General features: G+C 47.2%; 1 protein-coding gene across 4 annotated transcripts in view; it reads left to right on the top strand.

Moving 5' to 3' along the window:
- The first annotated feature begins 748 nt into the window (after positions 1-748).
- NF2 (NF2, moesin-ezrin-radixin like (MERLIN) tumor suppressor) overlaps positions 749-15,252 on the top strand; it is a 109,723-nt gene continuing 95,219 nt past the window's right edge. For 2 of the 4 annotated variants that reach the window (XM_073671669.1, XM_073671692.1), the window contains exons 1-2: positions 3,613-3,742; positions 10,099-10,406. In XM_073671669.1, the coding sequence (XP_073527770.1) occupies positions 10,293-10,406 (114 nt within the window). In that variant the 5' untranslated portion in view covers positions 3,613-3,742; positions 10,099-10,292. The other 2 variants (XM_073671686.1, XM_073671678.1) reach the window with 2 other exon arrangements.

Here is a 15,252-nt window from a genome sequence, read left to right as displayed (position 1 = left end):
GTCTCATGCTACCACGAGTGTGAAAGCACAACCAACATTCAAAAGTGACCAAAACATCAGCCAGAAAGCATTGGTACTGAGATGTGGTCTGTGGTCCCCACCTGCAGAACCACTCCTTTATTGAGCGTGTCTTGATAATTGCCAATAATTTCCATCTATTGTCTATTCCATTTGCACAACAGCATGTGAAATTGATTGTCAATCAGTGTTACTTCCTAAGTGGACAGTTTGATTTCACAGAAGTTTGATATACTTGGAGTTATATTCAGTTGTTTAAGTGTTCCCTTTATTTTTTTGAGCAGTGTATATATTGTCATAAAAAAGCACATGAATACTATGACCCCCCTCATAGGGAACTTGTATGTGCACCTTATTTGTCTTAACCCATATTAGTTTTCTAAATAAAAACTTTAAGAAAAAAAACAGTTAAAGATGCTTGAATGAATGACTTGACATTTTAAAGAGAACCTGTCAGCACGATTCTGTAATGTAAAGACATGGCTGTAATACTGATTAAATGGATATCTTTTGGTGAAGAAATCTGCTTTGTTGTTCTTCTGTAATCACCATGTGAAGGTCTCTGCTAATTAGACTTGGGTGCACAGGGGCCGGACACTACACTGGGTCTTCTCCCCCCTATCTGTGATTCCTCAGCCCCTCCGCCTGCATTCGCTCTGTGAATGATCCGCCTTCTCTTTGAGATCTCAGCAGTGACCTGTCATTTACAGATCAGAAGCAGGCGGAGGGGCTGGGAAATCACAGGGGGGAGAAGACCCAGTGTACTGTCCGGCCCCTGTTCTCCGGAAATCTAATAAGCAGAAAACTGCAAATAGTTATTACAGAAGAACAACAAATTGGATTTCTTCACCAAAGGTATCAATGTAATACTTATTACAGCGCCCTTATAGCCATTGCTTTACTTTACATGACAGAACTGCCAAGTTCCTGTCTCCTATAGTTATTTCTAAGTTCTGCTTAACCTGGATCACAACCCCTGGTTTCAGCTTTTGTTGTACTTGTATTGATGCCTGTTTCTGACGTTAACCTGTTTTCTGTCTATTCTTTTGTTTAACAATTTTGTTCCTGGTTCTGACCCAGCAATCTGACCAATCCCTTCCAGGCTGCTCTACCAGCCACTCTGTGGACTCAACCCAGGGCCCCTGTATAAGTCCAGATCCCTGTACAGGTCACAGGGTGAAGGTTATTGTCACCCTTGGACCAGATAGATGGCGTGGCTAGCACAAAGCCTGTCTGTAGAAGCCCTATTTAGAGCTGCCAGGTAACTGCGAACAGAGTTACTTTACACTGACGGTAATTCCAGTGATTTATTCCTGTACTGTTATTGGTTCTGAACCTGTACACATGTAGCAATCCATACCTTGACAGCAATTCACGGCTATGTTGATAAAGTATTAGATCGCCTGACAAGTGAAGGGTTACTACATCTGTAGCTATGTTAGGAGCTTTAGTACTGGAAGAAAACTGTCAGAAAGTTGGGACAACTACATTGGAGTGCTAGGCATGCTACATAAGGGTAAAGTGGTAGTAAAAAGCTGCAGAATAAGGTGATACTGGGCAGCATGGTGGCTCAGTGGTTAGCACTGTAGCCTTGCAACACTGGGGTCCTGGGTTCATATCCCATCAAGGACAACATCTGCAAAGAGTTTGTATGTTCTCCCCGCACCTGCGTGGGTTTCCTCCGGGTTCTCCGGTTTCCTCCCACACTCCAAAGACATCCTGATAGGGAATCTAGATTGTGAGCCCCAGTGGGGACAGTTCTGATAATGTCTGTGAAGCGCTGTGGAATTAATGGCGCTATATGTGAGTAAAATAAATAAATATTCTGCAGATTTCAAATCTGCAGCACAGTTTAGTATATGGTGCAGATGTTTGATGTTTTCTACAATGTATGGATGAGATTTTGTAAACTTTCATCCATCTAATAAATTCTGTATATACAGAAAATACAGTTGGAAAATCCACAACATATTTGTTTCATGTGAACACACCCTAAGGCCCCCTTCACACGTCCGTTTTGTATGTCCATATGTGGTCCGTTTTTTAAGGACTGCAAATATGGACATACGCACACCCATTGTATTCAATGGGTGTGTGCACATGTCAGGTTTTTTTATGCAGCACGCACAAAATGCATGCTGCACACATGCACACTGATGACACACAGATGACATCTGTGTGTCATCAGCGTGACACACCCTGGCGCCTGGGAATGAGCGGTACAGTTTGCGCTGATGTCATGATGCTACCGTCCAGGCTGCAAACCATGAGACAATGAGCTGCTACGAGAGCAGGTTCAGTTACTAGCGGTGACGTCAGAGGTTACTGCCGGTCACTGAAGCTGCGTTCCCAGGCTCGCTTCACTGTCAGCCAGGATGATGAACTGTGGTCAACTCAATGAGATCACCGCGAGCACCTCTATGACGTCACTTCTAGTCACTGAAGTTGTTCTCGCAGCAGCTCATTGTCTAATGGTCTGCAGCCTGGACGGTCACCTCATGCCACTGCTCAGGTTGTAAACCAAATATTGCACAGATGGATTACGGCGTGGGACAGTAAGTCGGACAGGTGAGGGATATGGTTGTTTTTAATTTTTGTTTTTTTTACAGGTGACAAGGGCTTTGATGGAATAAATGTAAGGTGGGTGTTTTTGTTGTTTATTATTTTCTGTTATTTACAGGGGACATGGGCTTCAGAGGACTACGCGTAGAGTTATGTTGCATGTATGCCATATGGATGTCACATATGGATGGCATACGGAACACAGATCTCACCAGTGCTGGAGGCCTAAAAGGGTAGTAATCGTTTCTCTCTTCTTTGAATCACCCACTGATTCAAAATTGCAGCTTTGGTACTGGAAGAGGTAACGTATAGCGGATTACCTGTTACCGGATTGCTGCAGCCAATCAATGGCCTTAGCAGTGACATGTCAAACACAGAAATGTGACTAGATACCACCATCATGTGAACAGATAAAACAGTCCTGTGAACGGACGCCGCAGTTATTTGGATGATGAACGGGATGTCATCATCTCTGATAGGTTCGAGGACCACCATAGTGGTGAGGGATTCTAAACTATGTAATGGTGGTTTCTAGATTTCCTGCCATTCTCTACCCTAGGGCAGATTTTCTGAATTATTGATTGCCTATAGTCAATGTTTGATCAGTGACGCTCAGGACAGTGCAGCTTATACAGGCAAGACGGTGGTCCCTCATGGGCTGCTTCCTCTGGTCCTGTAGCTTGCCCCACTTATGGTGATTCCATGGGGCCCTGGCGAACCCCTATGGCATTCTGTAATAAGATTACTAATATGAAGTCCAGCAGACTCGCTGCCCCTGGGGCGCTCCAGACACATCTCCATACATAAGTATGAATGCGGTCTAGAGGTTAATACTGGTTACATTGGCATGAGAGTGTATGATAAGATGCAGCCATCCCCTGCAGTGTCACCCATTCCAGCTCATTCCATCCCATAGTACAGGACACCAGCACCAGCAATTCTATCAGCACTACCGACGCGCCCATCATCGCCTCCGACCAATTACAGCACGTTTTACACAAAACAAAGGCACAGTATGTTGAGATCTTTTCTGTTATTGGTGCATTTTACTAAACTGCAATTGGCTGGTAATGGCTGATGGGCGGGGCTGCGGGCGGAGGGACGTGCTCTGGGCTGTTTGGAGATTTTCGCAGCTTCCGGTAAACACCGTTACGGAACGAATGTAAGTGATAAGTTCTGTGGCCGGAATTGTACGGAAAGTGACTGTGTCGCGCTCCTCGCCGGTATTGGTCACGGTGCCCGGTGGTTGTTTGTGATGGCAGCTCATTGTGGAGTGTGACTGCTCTGTCTGCTGCTGTGTTGTACTGGACCGGTAGTTTTATAGAGAAAGGAGGGGATGTCTCCCAGGGTTTTGCTTTGTGGTGGGCTGTAATCAGTGCATGGCTTAGAGGGGTGATAGCAGCATTGTTCCAGGTTGGTGATCGTGTGGTAGAGCTTCACATGGTGAATAGTGGCTGTTGTCAATAGTGTGGTTATTAGAGTATTATGCTAATCTGGCCTGTGGCTGATGAGGATAGTAAGGCTGTGGTCTGCGTTCTAACTGAAGGGAGAGGGTGGCGGTGGTGGTGGTCTGCGTTCTAACTGAAGGGAGAGGGTGGCGGTGGTGGTCTGCGTTCTAATTGGATGGAGGGGGTGGCGGTGGTGGTCTGCGTTCTAACTGGAGGCAGGGGGTGTCTGTGGTGGTCTGCGTTTTAACTGGAGGGAGGGAGGTGGTGATGGTGGTCTGCGTTCTAACTGGAGGGAGGAGGTGGCGGTGGTGGTCTGCGTTCTAACTGGAGGGAGGGGGTGGCGGTGGTGGTCTGCGTTCTAACTGGAGGGAGGGGGTGGCGGTGGTGGTCTGCGTTCTAACTGGAGGGAGGGGGTGGCGGTGGTGGTCTGAGTTCTAACTGGAGGGAGGGAGGTGGTGATGGTGGTCTGCGTTTTAACTGGAGGGAGGGGGTGGTGATGGTGGTCTGCGTTTTAACTGGAGGGAGGGGGTGGTGATGGTGGTCTGCGTTTTAACTGGAGGGAGGGGGTGGTGGTGGTGGTCTGCGTTTTAACTGGAGGGAGGGGGTGGTGGTGGTGGTCTGCGTTCTAACTGGAGGGAGGGGGTGGTGGTGGTGGTGTGCGTTCTAACTGGAGGGAGGGGGTGGTGGTGTGCGTTCTAACTGGAGGGAGGGGGTGGTGGTGGTGGTGTGCGTTCTAACTGGAGGGAGGGGGTGGTGGTGTGCGTTCTAACTGGAGGGAGGGGGTGGTGGTGTGCGTTCTAACTGGAGGGAGGGAGGTGGGGGTGGTGGTGTGCGTTCTAACTGGAGGGAGGTGGGGGTGGTGGTGTGCGTTCTAACTGGAGGGAGGGAGGTGGCGATGGTGGTGTGTGTTCTAACTGGAGGGAGGGGGTGGTGGTGGTCTGCGTTTTAACTGGAGGGAGGGGGTGGTGGTGGTGGTCTGCGTTTTAACTGGAGGGAGGGGGTGGTGGTGGTGGTCTGCGTTTTAACTGGAGGGAGGGGGTGGTGGTGGTGGTCTGCGTTTTAACTGGAGGGAGGGGGTGGTGATGGTGGTCTGCGTTTTAACTGGAGGGAGGGGGTGGTGATGGTGGTCTGCGTTTTAACTGGAGGGGGTGGTGGTGGTGGTGGTCTGCGTTTTAACTGGAGGGAGGGGGTGGTGGTGGTGGTCTGCGTTTTAACTGGAGGGAGGGGGTGGTGGTGGTCTGCGTTCTAACTGGAGGGAGGGGGTGGTGGTGTGCGTTCTAACTGGAGGGAGGGAGGTGGGGGTGGTGGTGTGCGTTCTAACTGGTGGGAGGGAGGTGGCGATGGTGGTGTGTGTTCTAACTGGAAGGAGGGTGGCGGTGGTGGTCTGCCTTCTAACTGGAGGGAGGGGGTGGCGGTGGTGGTCTGCCTTCTAACTGGAGGGAGGGGGTGGCGGTGGTGGTCTGCCTTCTAACTGGAGGGAGGGGGTGGTGGTGGTGGTCTGCCTTCTAACTGGAGGGAGGGGGTGGTGGTGGTGGTCTGCGTTTTAACTGGAGGGAGGGGGTGGTGGTGGTGGTCTGCCTTCTAACTGGAGGGAGGGGGTGGTGGTGGTGGTCTGCCTTCTAACTGGAGGGAGGGGGTGGTGGTGGTGGTCTGCCTTCTAACTGGAGGGAGGGGGTGGTGGTGGTGGTCTGCCTTCTAACTGGAGGGAGGGGGTGGTGGTGGTGGTCTGCGTTTTAACTGGAGGGAGGGGGTGGTGGTGGTGGTCTGCGTTTTAACTGGAGGGAGGGGGTGGTGGTGGTGGTCTGCGTTTTAACTGGAGGGAGGGGGTGGTGGTGGTGGTCTGCGTTTTAACTGGAGGGAGGGGGTGGTGGTGGTGGTCTGCGTTTTAACTGGAGGGAGGGGGTGGTGGTGGTGGTCTGCGTTTTAACTGGAGGGAGGGGGTGGTGGTGGTGGTCTGCGTTTTAACTGGAGGGAGGGGGTGGTGGTGGTGGTCTGCGTTTTAACTGGAGGGAGGGGGTGGTGGTGGTGGTCTGCGTTTTAACTGGAGGGAGGGGGTGGTGGTGGTGGTGGTCTGCGTTTTAACTGGAGGGAGGGGGTGGTGGTGGTCTGCGTTTTAACTGGAGGGAGGGGGTGGTGGTGGTCTGCGTTTTAACTGGAGGGAGGGGGTGGTGGTGGTGGTCTGCGTTTTAACTGGAGGGAGGGAGTGGTGGTGGTGGTCTGCGTTTTAACTGGAGGGAGGGGGTGGTGGTGGGGGTGGTCTGCGTTTTAACTGGAGGGAGGGGGTGGTGGTGGTCTGCGTTTTAACTGGAGGGAGGGGGTGGTGGTGGTCTGCGTTTTAACTGGAGGGAGGGGGTGGTGGTGGTGGTCTGCGTTTTAACTGGAGGGAGGGAGTGGTGGTGGTGGTCTGCGTTTTAACTGGAGGGAGGGGGTGGTGGTGGGGGTGGTGGTGTGCGTTCTAACTGGAGGGAGGGAGGTGGTGGTCTGCGTTCTAACTGGAGGGAGGGGGTGGCGGTGGTGGTCTGAGTTCTAACTGGAGGGAGGGAGGTGGTGATGGTGGTCTGCGTTTTAACTGGAGGGAAGGAGGTGGTGATGGTGGTCTGCGTTTTAACTGGAGGGAAGGAGGTGGTGATGGTGGTCTGCGTTTTAACTGGAGGGAGGGGGTGATGGTGGTCTGCGTTTTAACTGGAGGGAGGGGGTGGTGGTGGTCTGCGTTTTAACTGGAGGGAGGGGGTGGTGGTGGTGGTCTGCGTTTTAACTGGAGGGAGGGGGTGGTGGTGGTGGTCTGCGTTTTAACTGGAGGGAGGGGGTGGTGGTCTGCGTTTTAACTGGAGGGAGGGGGTGGTGGTGGTGTGCGTTCTAACTGGAGGGAGGGGGTGGTGGTGGTGTGCGTTCTAACTGGAGGGAGGGGGTGGTGGTGGTGTGCGTTCTAACTGGAGGGAGGGGGTGGTGGTGGTGGTCTGCGTTTTAACTGGAGGGAGGGGGTGGTGGTCTGCGTTTTAACTGGAGGGAGGGGGTGGTGGTGGTGTGCGTTCTAACTGGAGGGAGGGGGTGGTGGTGGTGTGCGTTCTAACTGGAGGGAGGGGGTGGTGGTGGTGTGCGTTCTAACTGGAGGGAGGTGGGGGTGGTGGTGTGCGTTCTAACTGGAGGGAGGGGGTGGCGGTGGTGGTCTGCGTTCTAACTGGAGGGAGGGAGGTGGGGGTGGTGGTCTGCGTTCTAACTGGAGGGAGGGAGGTGGGGGTGGTGGTCTGCGTTCTAACTGGAGGGAGGGAGGTGGTGGTCTGCGTTCTAACTGGAGGGAGGGGGTGGCGGTGGTGGTCTGCGTTCTAACTGGAGGGAGGGGGTGGCAGTGGTGGTCTGCGTTCTAACTGATGGGTGAGGAGGAGGGGGTGGTGGCGGTGGTCTGCATTGTGACTGATGAGAGAAAATTGTGGATGCCCTATTGTCCATAAAAATCTCTTAAACATTGATGTTGGGCCCTCTACTAAATAAAATGTATTATCGTTTGCCATTTTAATAGCTGAAAAAGAAAATGACAACCCAAATATAAAAATGTTAAACTTGTTGACACCTTGACTCGGGTTATTGAAAACACAATTGCCTTGATAAATATACCCCATTGTACCTGACCTGATTCATTCCCATGATGAATAGATTACTTTGATCCTAGACCTGATGATGCTCGCCTACTTGGGTTATGTGTGCACGATCAGGAATTGCTTGCAGAAGTTTCCTAGGAAACTTTGTGATCATGTATATGTTTTAATGTGGTTGCATGAAAACATACTGCACACGGACATCATACAGACATAAAAAACCGGATACACGGATGTCACATGGATGAAAATTACAAAAAAAATCGTTCAAATTTTCTGGATGAAACTTGAACAATTTTTCATACTCCCATCTAGAGACGCCCTATTGCTGAAACACTGCGGCTTTTCAAAGAAAGATCTAGTTTACTAGCCGCCGGTTACTGAGCCACACAGAAGACTAGTCGGACAGGGAGTTCCCCAGCAGCTTTACCCTGCCCGTTGCCAGTGACCCATGCAGGGAGAGACTTGTCACTGTAGGGCAGCGGGCGTGGAGAAATCACCGGGGACCCGCCTGTCTGACTAGTCTCCAGTACTACTCAGTCCCTGGCGGATTTTAAAGTATGTTCTCTGACATGCTCCAGTATATGCTCCAGAAACAGCTACCAGTGTCTTGCACAACCCCTGGCAAAAATTATGGAATCACTGGGCTCGGAGGATGTTCATTCAGTTGTTTAATGTTGTTGAAAAAAAGCAGATCCCAGACATGGCACAAAACTAAAGTAATTTCAAATGGCAACTTTAGGGCTTTAAGAAACACTAAAAGAAATAAAAAAAAAATGTGGTACTCAGTAAGGGTAACTTTTTTCAGACCAAGCAGAGGGAAAAAATTATGGAATCGCTCAATTCTGAGGATAAAAATATGGAATCATAAAAAACAAACACAAAAGAACACTCCAATACATCACTAGTATTTTGTTACACCACCTCTGGCTTTAATAACAGCTTGCAGTCTCTGAGGCATGGACTTAATGAGTGACAAACAGTACTCTTCATCAATCTGGCTCCAACTTTCTCTGATTGCTGTTGCCAGATCAGCTTTGCAGGTTGGAGCCTTGTCATGGACCATTTTCTTCAACTTCCACCAAAGATTTTCAATTGGATTGAGATCCGGACTATTTGCAGGCCATGACATTGACCTTATGTGTCTTCTTTCAAGGAATGTTTTCACAGTTTTTGCTCTATGGCAGGATGCATTATCATCTTGAAAAATGATGTCATCATCCCCAAACATCCTTTCAATTGATGGGATAAGAAAAATGTCCAAAATATCAATGTAAACTTGGGCATTTATTGAAGATGTAATGACCGCTATCTCCCCAGTGCCTTTACCTGACATGCAGCCCCATATCATCAATGACTGTGGAAATTTGCATGTCCTCTTCGTGCAGTCATCTTTATAAATCTCATTGGAACGGCACCAAACAAAAGTTCCAGCATCATCACCTTGCCCAATGCAGATTCGCGATTCATCACTGAATATGACTTTCATCCAGTCATCCACAGTCCAAGATTGCTTTTCCTTAGCCCATTGTAACCTTGTTTTTTTCTGTTTAGGTGTTAATGATGGCTTATGTTTAGCTTTTCTGTATGTAAATCCAATCTCTTTTAGTGTTTCTTGAAGCCCTAAAGTTGCTATTTGAAATGACTTTAGTTTTGTGCCATGTCTGTGATCTGCTTTTTTTTCAACAACATTAAACAACTGAATGAACATCCTCCGAGCCCGGTGATTCCATAATTTTTGCCAGGGGTTGTACATGCTGCCCAGCATGTATCAGTTGTCAGATTCCCTTAAAGGAAACTTGACAGCTGATTCATGTTCTCTGAACCGCAGGCAGCAAGAATCATACACTAGCTCGGTCATTTCAGCCAGGTATGTGGTACTCTACATTGCTGGGAACTAAGCTTCTCTATTATCTAGTCCAAAAAGACAGTGGCTTATGCACACCCTGCACCCCATAAGTGACTGGCCTCTTCATATTTGTGTGTATAGTCCCTTTCACAGTGATAGGTTTCTGGCTTGACAAACCACTATGATCTCAAGGCACACAATTAGTTTGCAGCTTTATTTTGTCAAACTGATACTTTTAAACTATAAACGCTGCATTTTTTTTTTTTTTTTCGTGCAGTTCAGGCAAAGTGGATGTTTTTTCATGAAAACTCATGGCAACTGCGTGTTTTTTTTTTTTTTTCACCTGTATCTTCTATATAGAGCCTGACAAAACACATGTAAAAATGCAGTTGTTTTAAGTGCAGAAACCCAACATTTCTTCACTAAAATCACTGCCTCAAATCTGCACAAAAAAGGGTGAAAACTAATTAAAATGCAACAAAAAACACAATGATCAGAGAAGATTGCTGTTGTGTGTTTTATATACATTTTATGAAACAAGTGTTACAATGTCAGAGAATTGTATGCACACTTATCCAACTTACTGTATTTACATTTCTTACTCTATTTTTTTTGTGTTCATTTTCAGAATATCTGTACCAAGATCTTATGCTCAAATGCCATGTTACATAGAGCAGACTGACCAGGAGGAAGCCAGACTCTTTAAGCATTGCTGCAACAATAGGAAGCATGGATGAAGAGACTTGTTGTTTTATGAGATAACTGCAACGACTTCTTATTGGGTTGTTTTATTTAGATAAGAGCTTAGAAAGTAAATTTACCATGGCTGGGACTATTGCCTCCAGAATGAGCTTCAGCTCTCTGAAGCGTAAGCAGCCTAAAACGTTCACAGTGAGAATCATTACAATGGATGCGGAAATGGAGTTCAACTGTGAGGTAAGAGCTAATCGGCTCATAAACAGCATTATATAGTGCTGCGCTAAAAGTTGTTTTTATTTAATAACTCATTCTTGATAGGGAAATTCATATGAATATAAAGGACCTGTCGGGCTTCTAATTCTAAACTATTATAATAGGGCAGCACGGTGGCTCAGTGGTTAGCACTGTTGCTTTGCAGCGCCGGTGTCCTGGTATTAAAATCCCACCTAGGACAACATCTGCAAAGAGTTTGGTATGTTCTCCCCGTGTGTTAAGGGGACGGTTGCAACAATCTTTATTAAAATGAAATGCAACCGAACCCGGGGTCTACGATGCAGCCTAGAAGAGTGCGGCCGAACACCCACCGGGTAAGAGTGTAAAACAACCAACTTAAAGTGTAAATCCCTCCAGTGTTACTATACACCTGGACGGGAAAAGGATTCACACTATCTCTGTTAACTACACGGGAGATGTGCGACAAATAATGTAGCTGTAGCTCTGTTGACTGCAAAGAGGCTACGCAGCAGGGGTTAGGAAGTGTGTGTGATTCACGCCGGCGTATACGTGCTCCCAGCCGGTGTGCGACCGGACTGTGGAGTAACTCTCCAAGTGGCTAACAGGCGGTGCCAGAGATACTGAACCCGCAGTCTGCTCGGGGTGTATAGCGACCCCCCTTGCCGGAGCCAGACTGCCAAACGGGAACTACCTGCCTGAGCGACCTGTGCTAATCAGCCGAGCGAACTCTGGCATCGGCAGGTCACGGAGAGAGCAGGTGGAGCCCAGACAGACAAGCGTCCACACATGTACACAACCTAGACGGAATGATCAGAGCACACCGCCATGCTTGGGGGTGGGCTATTTAAAGACTAAGCCCTGCCCACAGTCGCATTATTGGACGCACTACTGATGACGTCACCCGCTACCAATCAGGCGGTGCCAGGTCACCGGATCAGCTGACACCAAACCACCAATCACAGTCCACCATGTCACGGGTATGCTCAGTGCAGTGCATCCTGGACTTAGGCTGTAGCAGCCCTGTTCCCCTCCGCAACCTATGCTTAACACTACTAGGAACAAAGACCTGAGAGACAACTTGTACATCTCGTGCACTAGCTAGGCGTTGGGAGTGACGGTGATGCTGAGCAGCATCTGCCCTGCCTGGACCAGAATGGGAGACCACAGAATCCACTGATGATTCTGACCCAATTTCAGATCCAGCAAACGCCCGACGCCTAACACTGTGATTGCGTAGCTTCACGCCAGGTTCTCCGGTTTCCTCCCACACTCCAAAGACCTACTGATAGGGAATCTAGATTGTGAGCCCCATTGGGGACAGTGATGATAATATCTGTAAAGCGCTGTGGAAATAATGGTGCTATATAAGTGATTAAAATAAATAATATGAGGTTTCAACTCTTGAATTTATAGAAGCACTAAACCCAAAATGATGGTTGATTTGTGTGCAGAATGTACTAATGATTTATATTCATGTGTATGGAGAAGATTTGTTTGTTTGCAATAGGGTTAAAAGAGGACTTATAATTTATAGCAAAACCATAAAAAAGTGACAATTTCATATACTGTCTTCCCTCAAATATGTTCCACTAGCACATCAGATGACGAACAGAAAAAGCACAAAATCTGTTGGGATTATCGTCTTGATAACAACTGTGTGTATGGGGAGAGTTGTGATTCTGTGCTGTTCTGAGTTGGAAACTGCAGTTTTGTTCTCCGATCTGGCAAGATTTTGCATATTTCGCCCTTCTGTTGACTCGCTCATCCATAGAATACACTCAGAGAATCAATTTAAAGGGAACGTGTCACGTAAAAAAAAAAAAAAAAAGCTATTAACCTGCAAGTATGTGGTTGATGTGCAGGTTAATGGCGTTCTAAAGATGTGTGGCTGCCACACTGAAATCCCTGCTACTGGGAGGACACAAATTGTATTCCTCCCAGCATCCTCCTGCTTTCAGTCATAAAGGCACAGCTGGTGTGGCTTCAGTCACCGCTCTGTACATAGTGAGCGAGGGTTGTAACCACGAGGGTTGTAACCACGCCCCGGCACTGACTGACAGCCACTCAATTTGTACTGAGCGGTCACTGAAACCGCGCCTCTATGATTGAAAGTTGTAGACTCCTGGGAAGAATAACGTTAATTTCCTCCTTGTGGCCAGGCTTTCAGTGCCGCTGACGGGCATCTTCAGAATGCTATTAATCTGCAGATTAAGGCTGTGTGCCCACAATGCGTTTTTTAAGCATTTCCGCAGCGGCAAAAACGCTGCAGAAACGCTTTAAAACCGCATGGTAGAAGGCCTGCTATGGTCCCCAATGATAATCCGCATGTGCGGATTATTGCGGAAAAAAACGCAGCACTACCAATTATTTTGCGGAAGTGCTGCTTTTTCGCCGCCATTGACTTGCATTAGAACGCACCAATTCCGCAAGACTGCATCTGTACTTGCGTAATTGGCGCATGCTAATGTGCGGATGGTACCCGGGTGTGCAGGACAGGAGACTTTCCTCCACACCCAGGTACCCTAAAAACTGTAAAAAAAAGAATAAAATAAAAAATAAAGATTATATTCACCTTCCGACAGCCCCCGGACTCCTTCCCTGTGCTTGCCTACAGATCGTGCAGGACTGAAGGACCTGCGGTGACGTTACAGTCATGTGACGGCAGGTCCTTCAGTACAGCGTACCGCGATCTGCCGGCAGCCAGCACAGGAGCGCAGCAAGTCTCGGAGGCCATCGTATAGGTTTATTTTTTGACATTCTCTCGGGTCACACTATATAAATCCATGCTGGTTGCATGGATTTATATAGTGTGACCGAGTTGTCAAGCACTTTCCAAGTGATGCTAAAATCGCTTGGAAAGCACTTGTCAACCCGCATGCAGAAATGCATGTGAAGAACGCTTCACATCCGCTTGCCCCTGGCAGGAAAAACACATGTACAATCCGAAAGCGTTTTTTCTGCCAGGGGAGATGCAGAAACGCTCAGGAGAAAATCCAGAGCATTTCTGCATCGTGGGCACGCCTAACTCCATATTTGCAGGTTAATTGCATTTGGGGACAGGTTCCCTTTTAACTATTTTTTGTTCATGAATTCAACATAAGAAAATCACAAACATGGCGATTTTCTTTTTCATTAATGCATCTCAATAGACAGTAATATACAAATGAGGTTAAAAATTCCCCACCCTCCACTACCAAGCGTGAACTTTATTTCATACAGAATAATGTTATTTTTGAGCCACATAATAGGATGTGAAAAGTTGATCTACATAATGTCAGAGCTGCATTGAAAAAGTTAATCTGCGATAGTGAGAGGGCAAAGCTGCTTGTAAAGGATTATTGTGCAAAAAAAGTAATCGGCTGCCTGTAAAGGGGTCAGTCTTAGTCTTTCTCTACATACACAGACATAGCAACACAGTAAGAAGGCTGTGACAGTATATATCTTGGTTGATGTTTCTAGCTTCTTCCTTCTTCCTCCATTGCTCCATACTTCACAGGAATCCATTTTACTTTGCCTCCATATCATAAAATTCAGCGTGAAGTAACACAGCCTCAGCAATCTCTTGTATCTGCTGCACGTCCCAGTCTACCCCAACAGAGTGGTATCTCCCATCTCAGAAGCAGGAAGTCTCACACAACTGTCAAATGATGAGACAGCAGAGAACCAACTTAAGTGATCAGTTATTATCACTAAATTATATAGTTTTTTTTTTCAAGCATATGTACATTATGTAAGCAATCCCTGCCCCTGTACTTCTTTTGGTATCTGACATCTGTCCATGAAGCCCATTTTTTAAAAATGAGGATTGAGGGGCTGATTTAACCAGACTGGCATTTCCTGCACCCGTTTAAAAAAAAAAAAATAGCCCTCTGGAGTAAGATGTGCCAAAATCATTAAAGGGGTTTTCCAGGAATAGAAAAATAGGTAGAGATTTGCCATTATAAATAATTTCCAAAACACCTTTAATTGGCAAATAAATTTGTTTTGCCTAATACGTTAATCAATATAGTACATAAAAATCTTGTTACGCTGACAGAAACCTGTCCTATAATGTTCATAGAGTTTCCTGTGAGCATATGCAGTAGAAAGCTTAAATGCTGTGTCCTGGAGATAACATATACCACAAGCTATCTGCAGGTCACAGCAGCTGCTCTGCAAGATAGGGTGGATGGCAGTTTTTGCAGTCTCTTCTAACCACAGTACCCCTGCTATCTCTAATATTAAATCAGAAAGATGGGTTGGACAGCAGTGTGAGAACCCCATTCTTATCTCAGCATCTCTGGTATTAGATCAGAAAGACAAAGTGGACAGCAGTGTGAGTAGTCTTCAATTACTCCTGCTCTCCTGGTATCTCAAATATGAGATCATAAATATAAGGTGGACAGCAGTGTGAGCAGCCGCCTCTTACCTAAACACCAGTGGCATCTCCAGTATTATATCAAAAAGACAGGATAAACAGCAGTGTGAGCAGCCTCTTACCTGAGCACTTCTGGTTTCTCCAGGTTTAGATTAGAAAGACATGTTGGACAACAGCTTGATCAGTCGCATATTACCTCAGCTCAACTGATATTTCCAATATTAATAAGAAAGATGGGGTACAGCAGTATGTGCAGCCTCTTACAGTACTTCAGTACACCTGGTACTTCAGTTTTTAGATCAAAATGATAGGTTGGACAGCAGTGTGAGCAGTCTCTCATTACCCCAGCACCTCTGGTATCTCCAGTGTTAGATCAGAAAGACAGTGGGGACAGCAGTGTGAATAGCTTCTTCTTTCCAAAGCAAGCTGTTATATCACGCATTTTATTAGATAGACATGATAAACAGCTGTGTAAGCAGCCTCTTTTTACCT

This window comes from Phyllobates terribilis, unplaced genomic scaffold (genome assembly GCF_046119375.1).
Source record: "Phyllobates terribilis strain yellow unplaced genomic scaffold, ASM4611937v1 Scaffold_1__5_contigs__length_1240528914, whole genome shotgun sequence".
NCBI classification, from domain to species: Eukaryota; Metazoa; Chordata; class Amphibia; order Anura; family Dendrobatidae; genus Phyllobates; species Phyllobates terribilis.
Note: the sequence above shows the minus strand (reverse complement) of the source record. Positions and strands in the feature narration are given on the sequence as shown.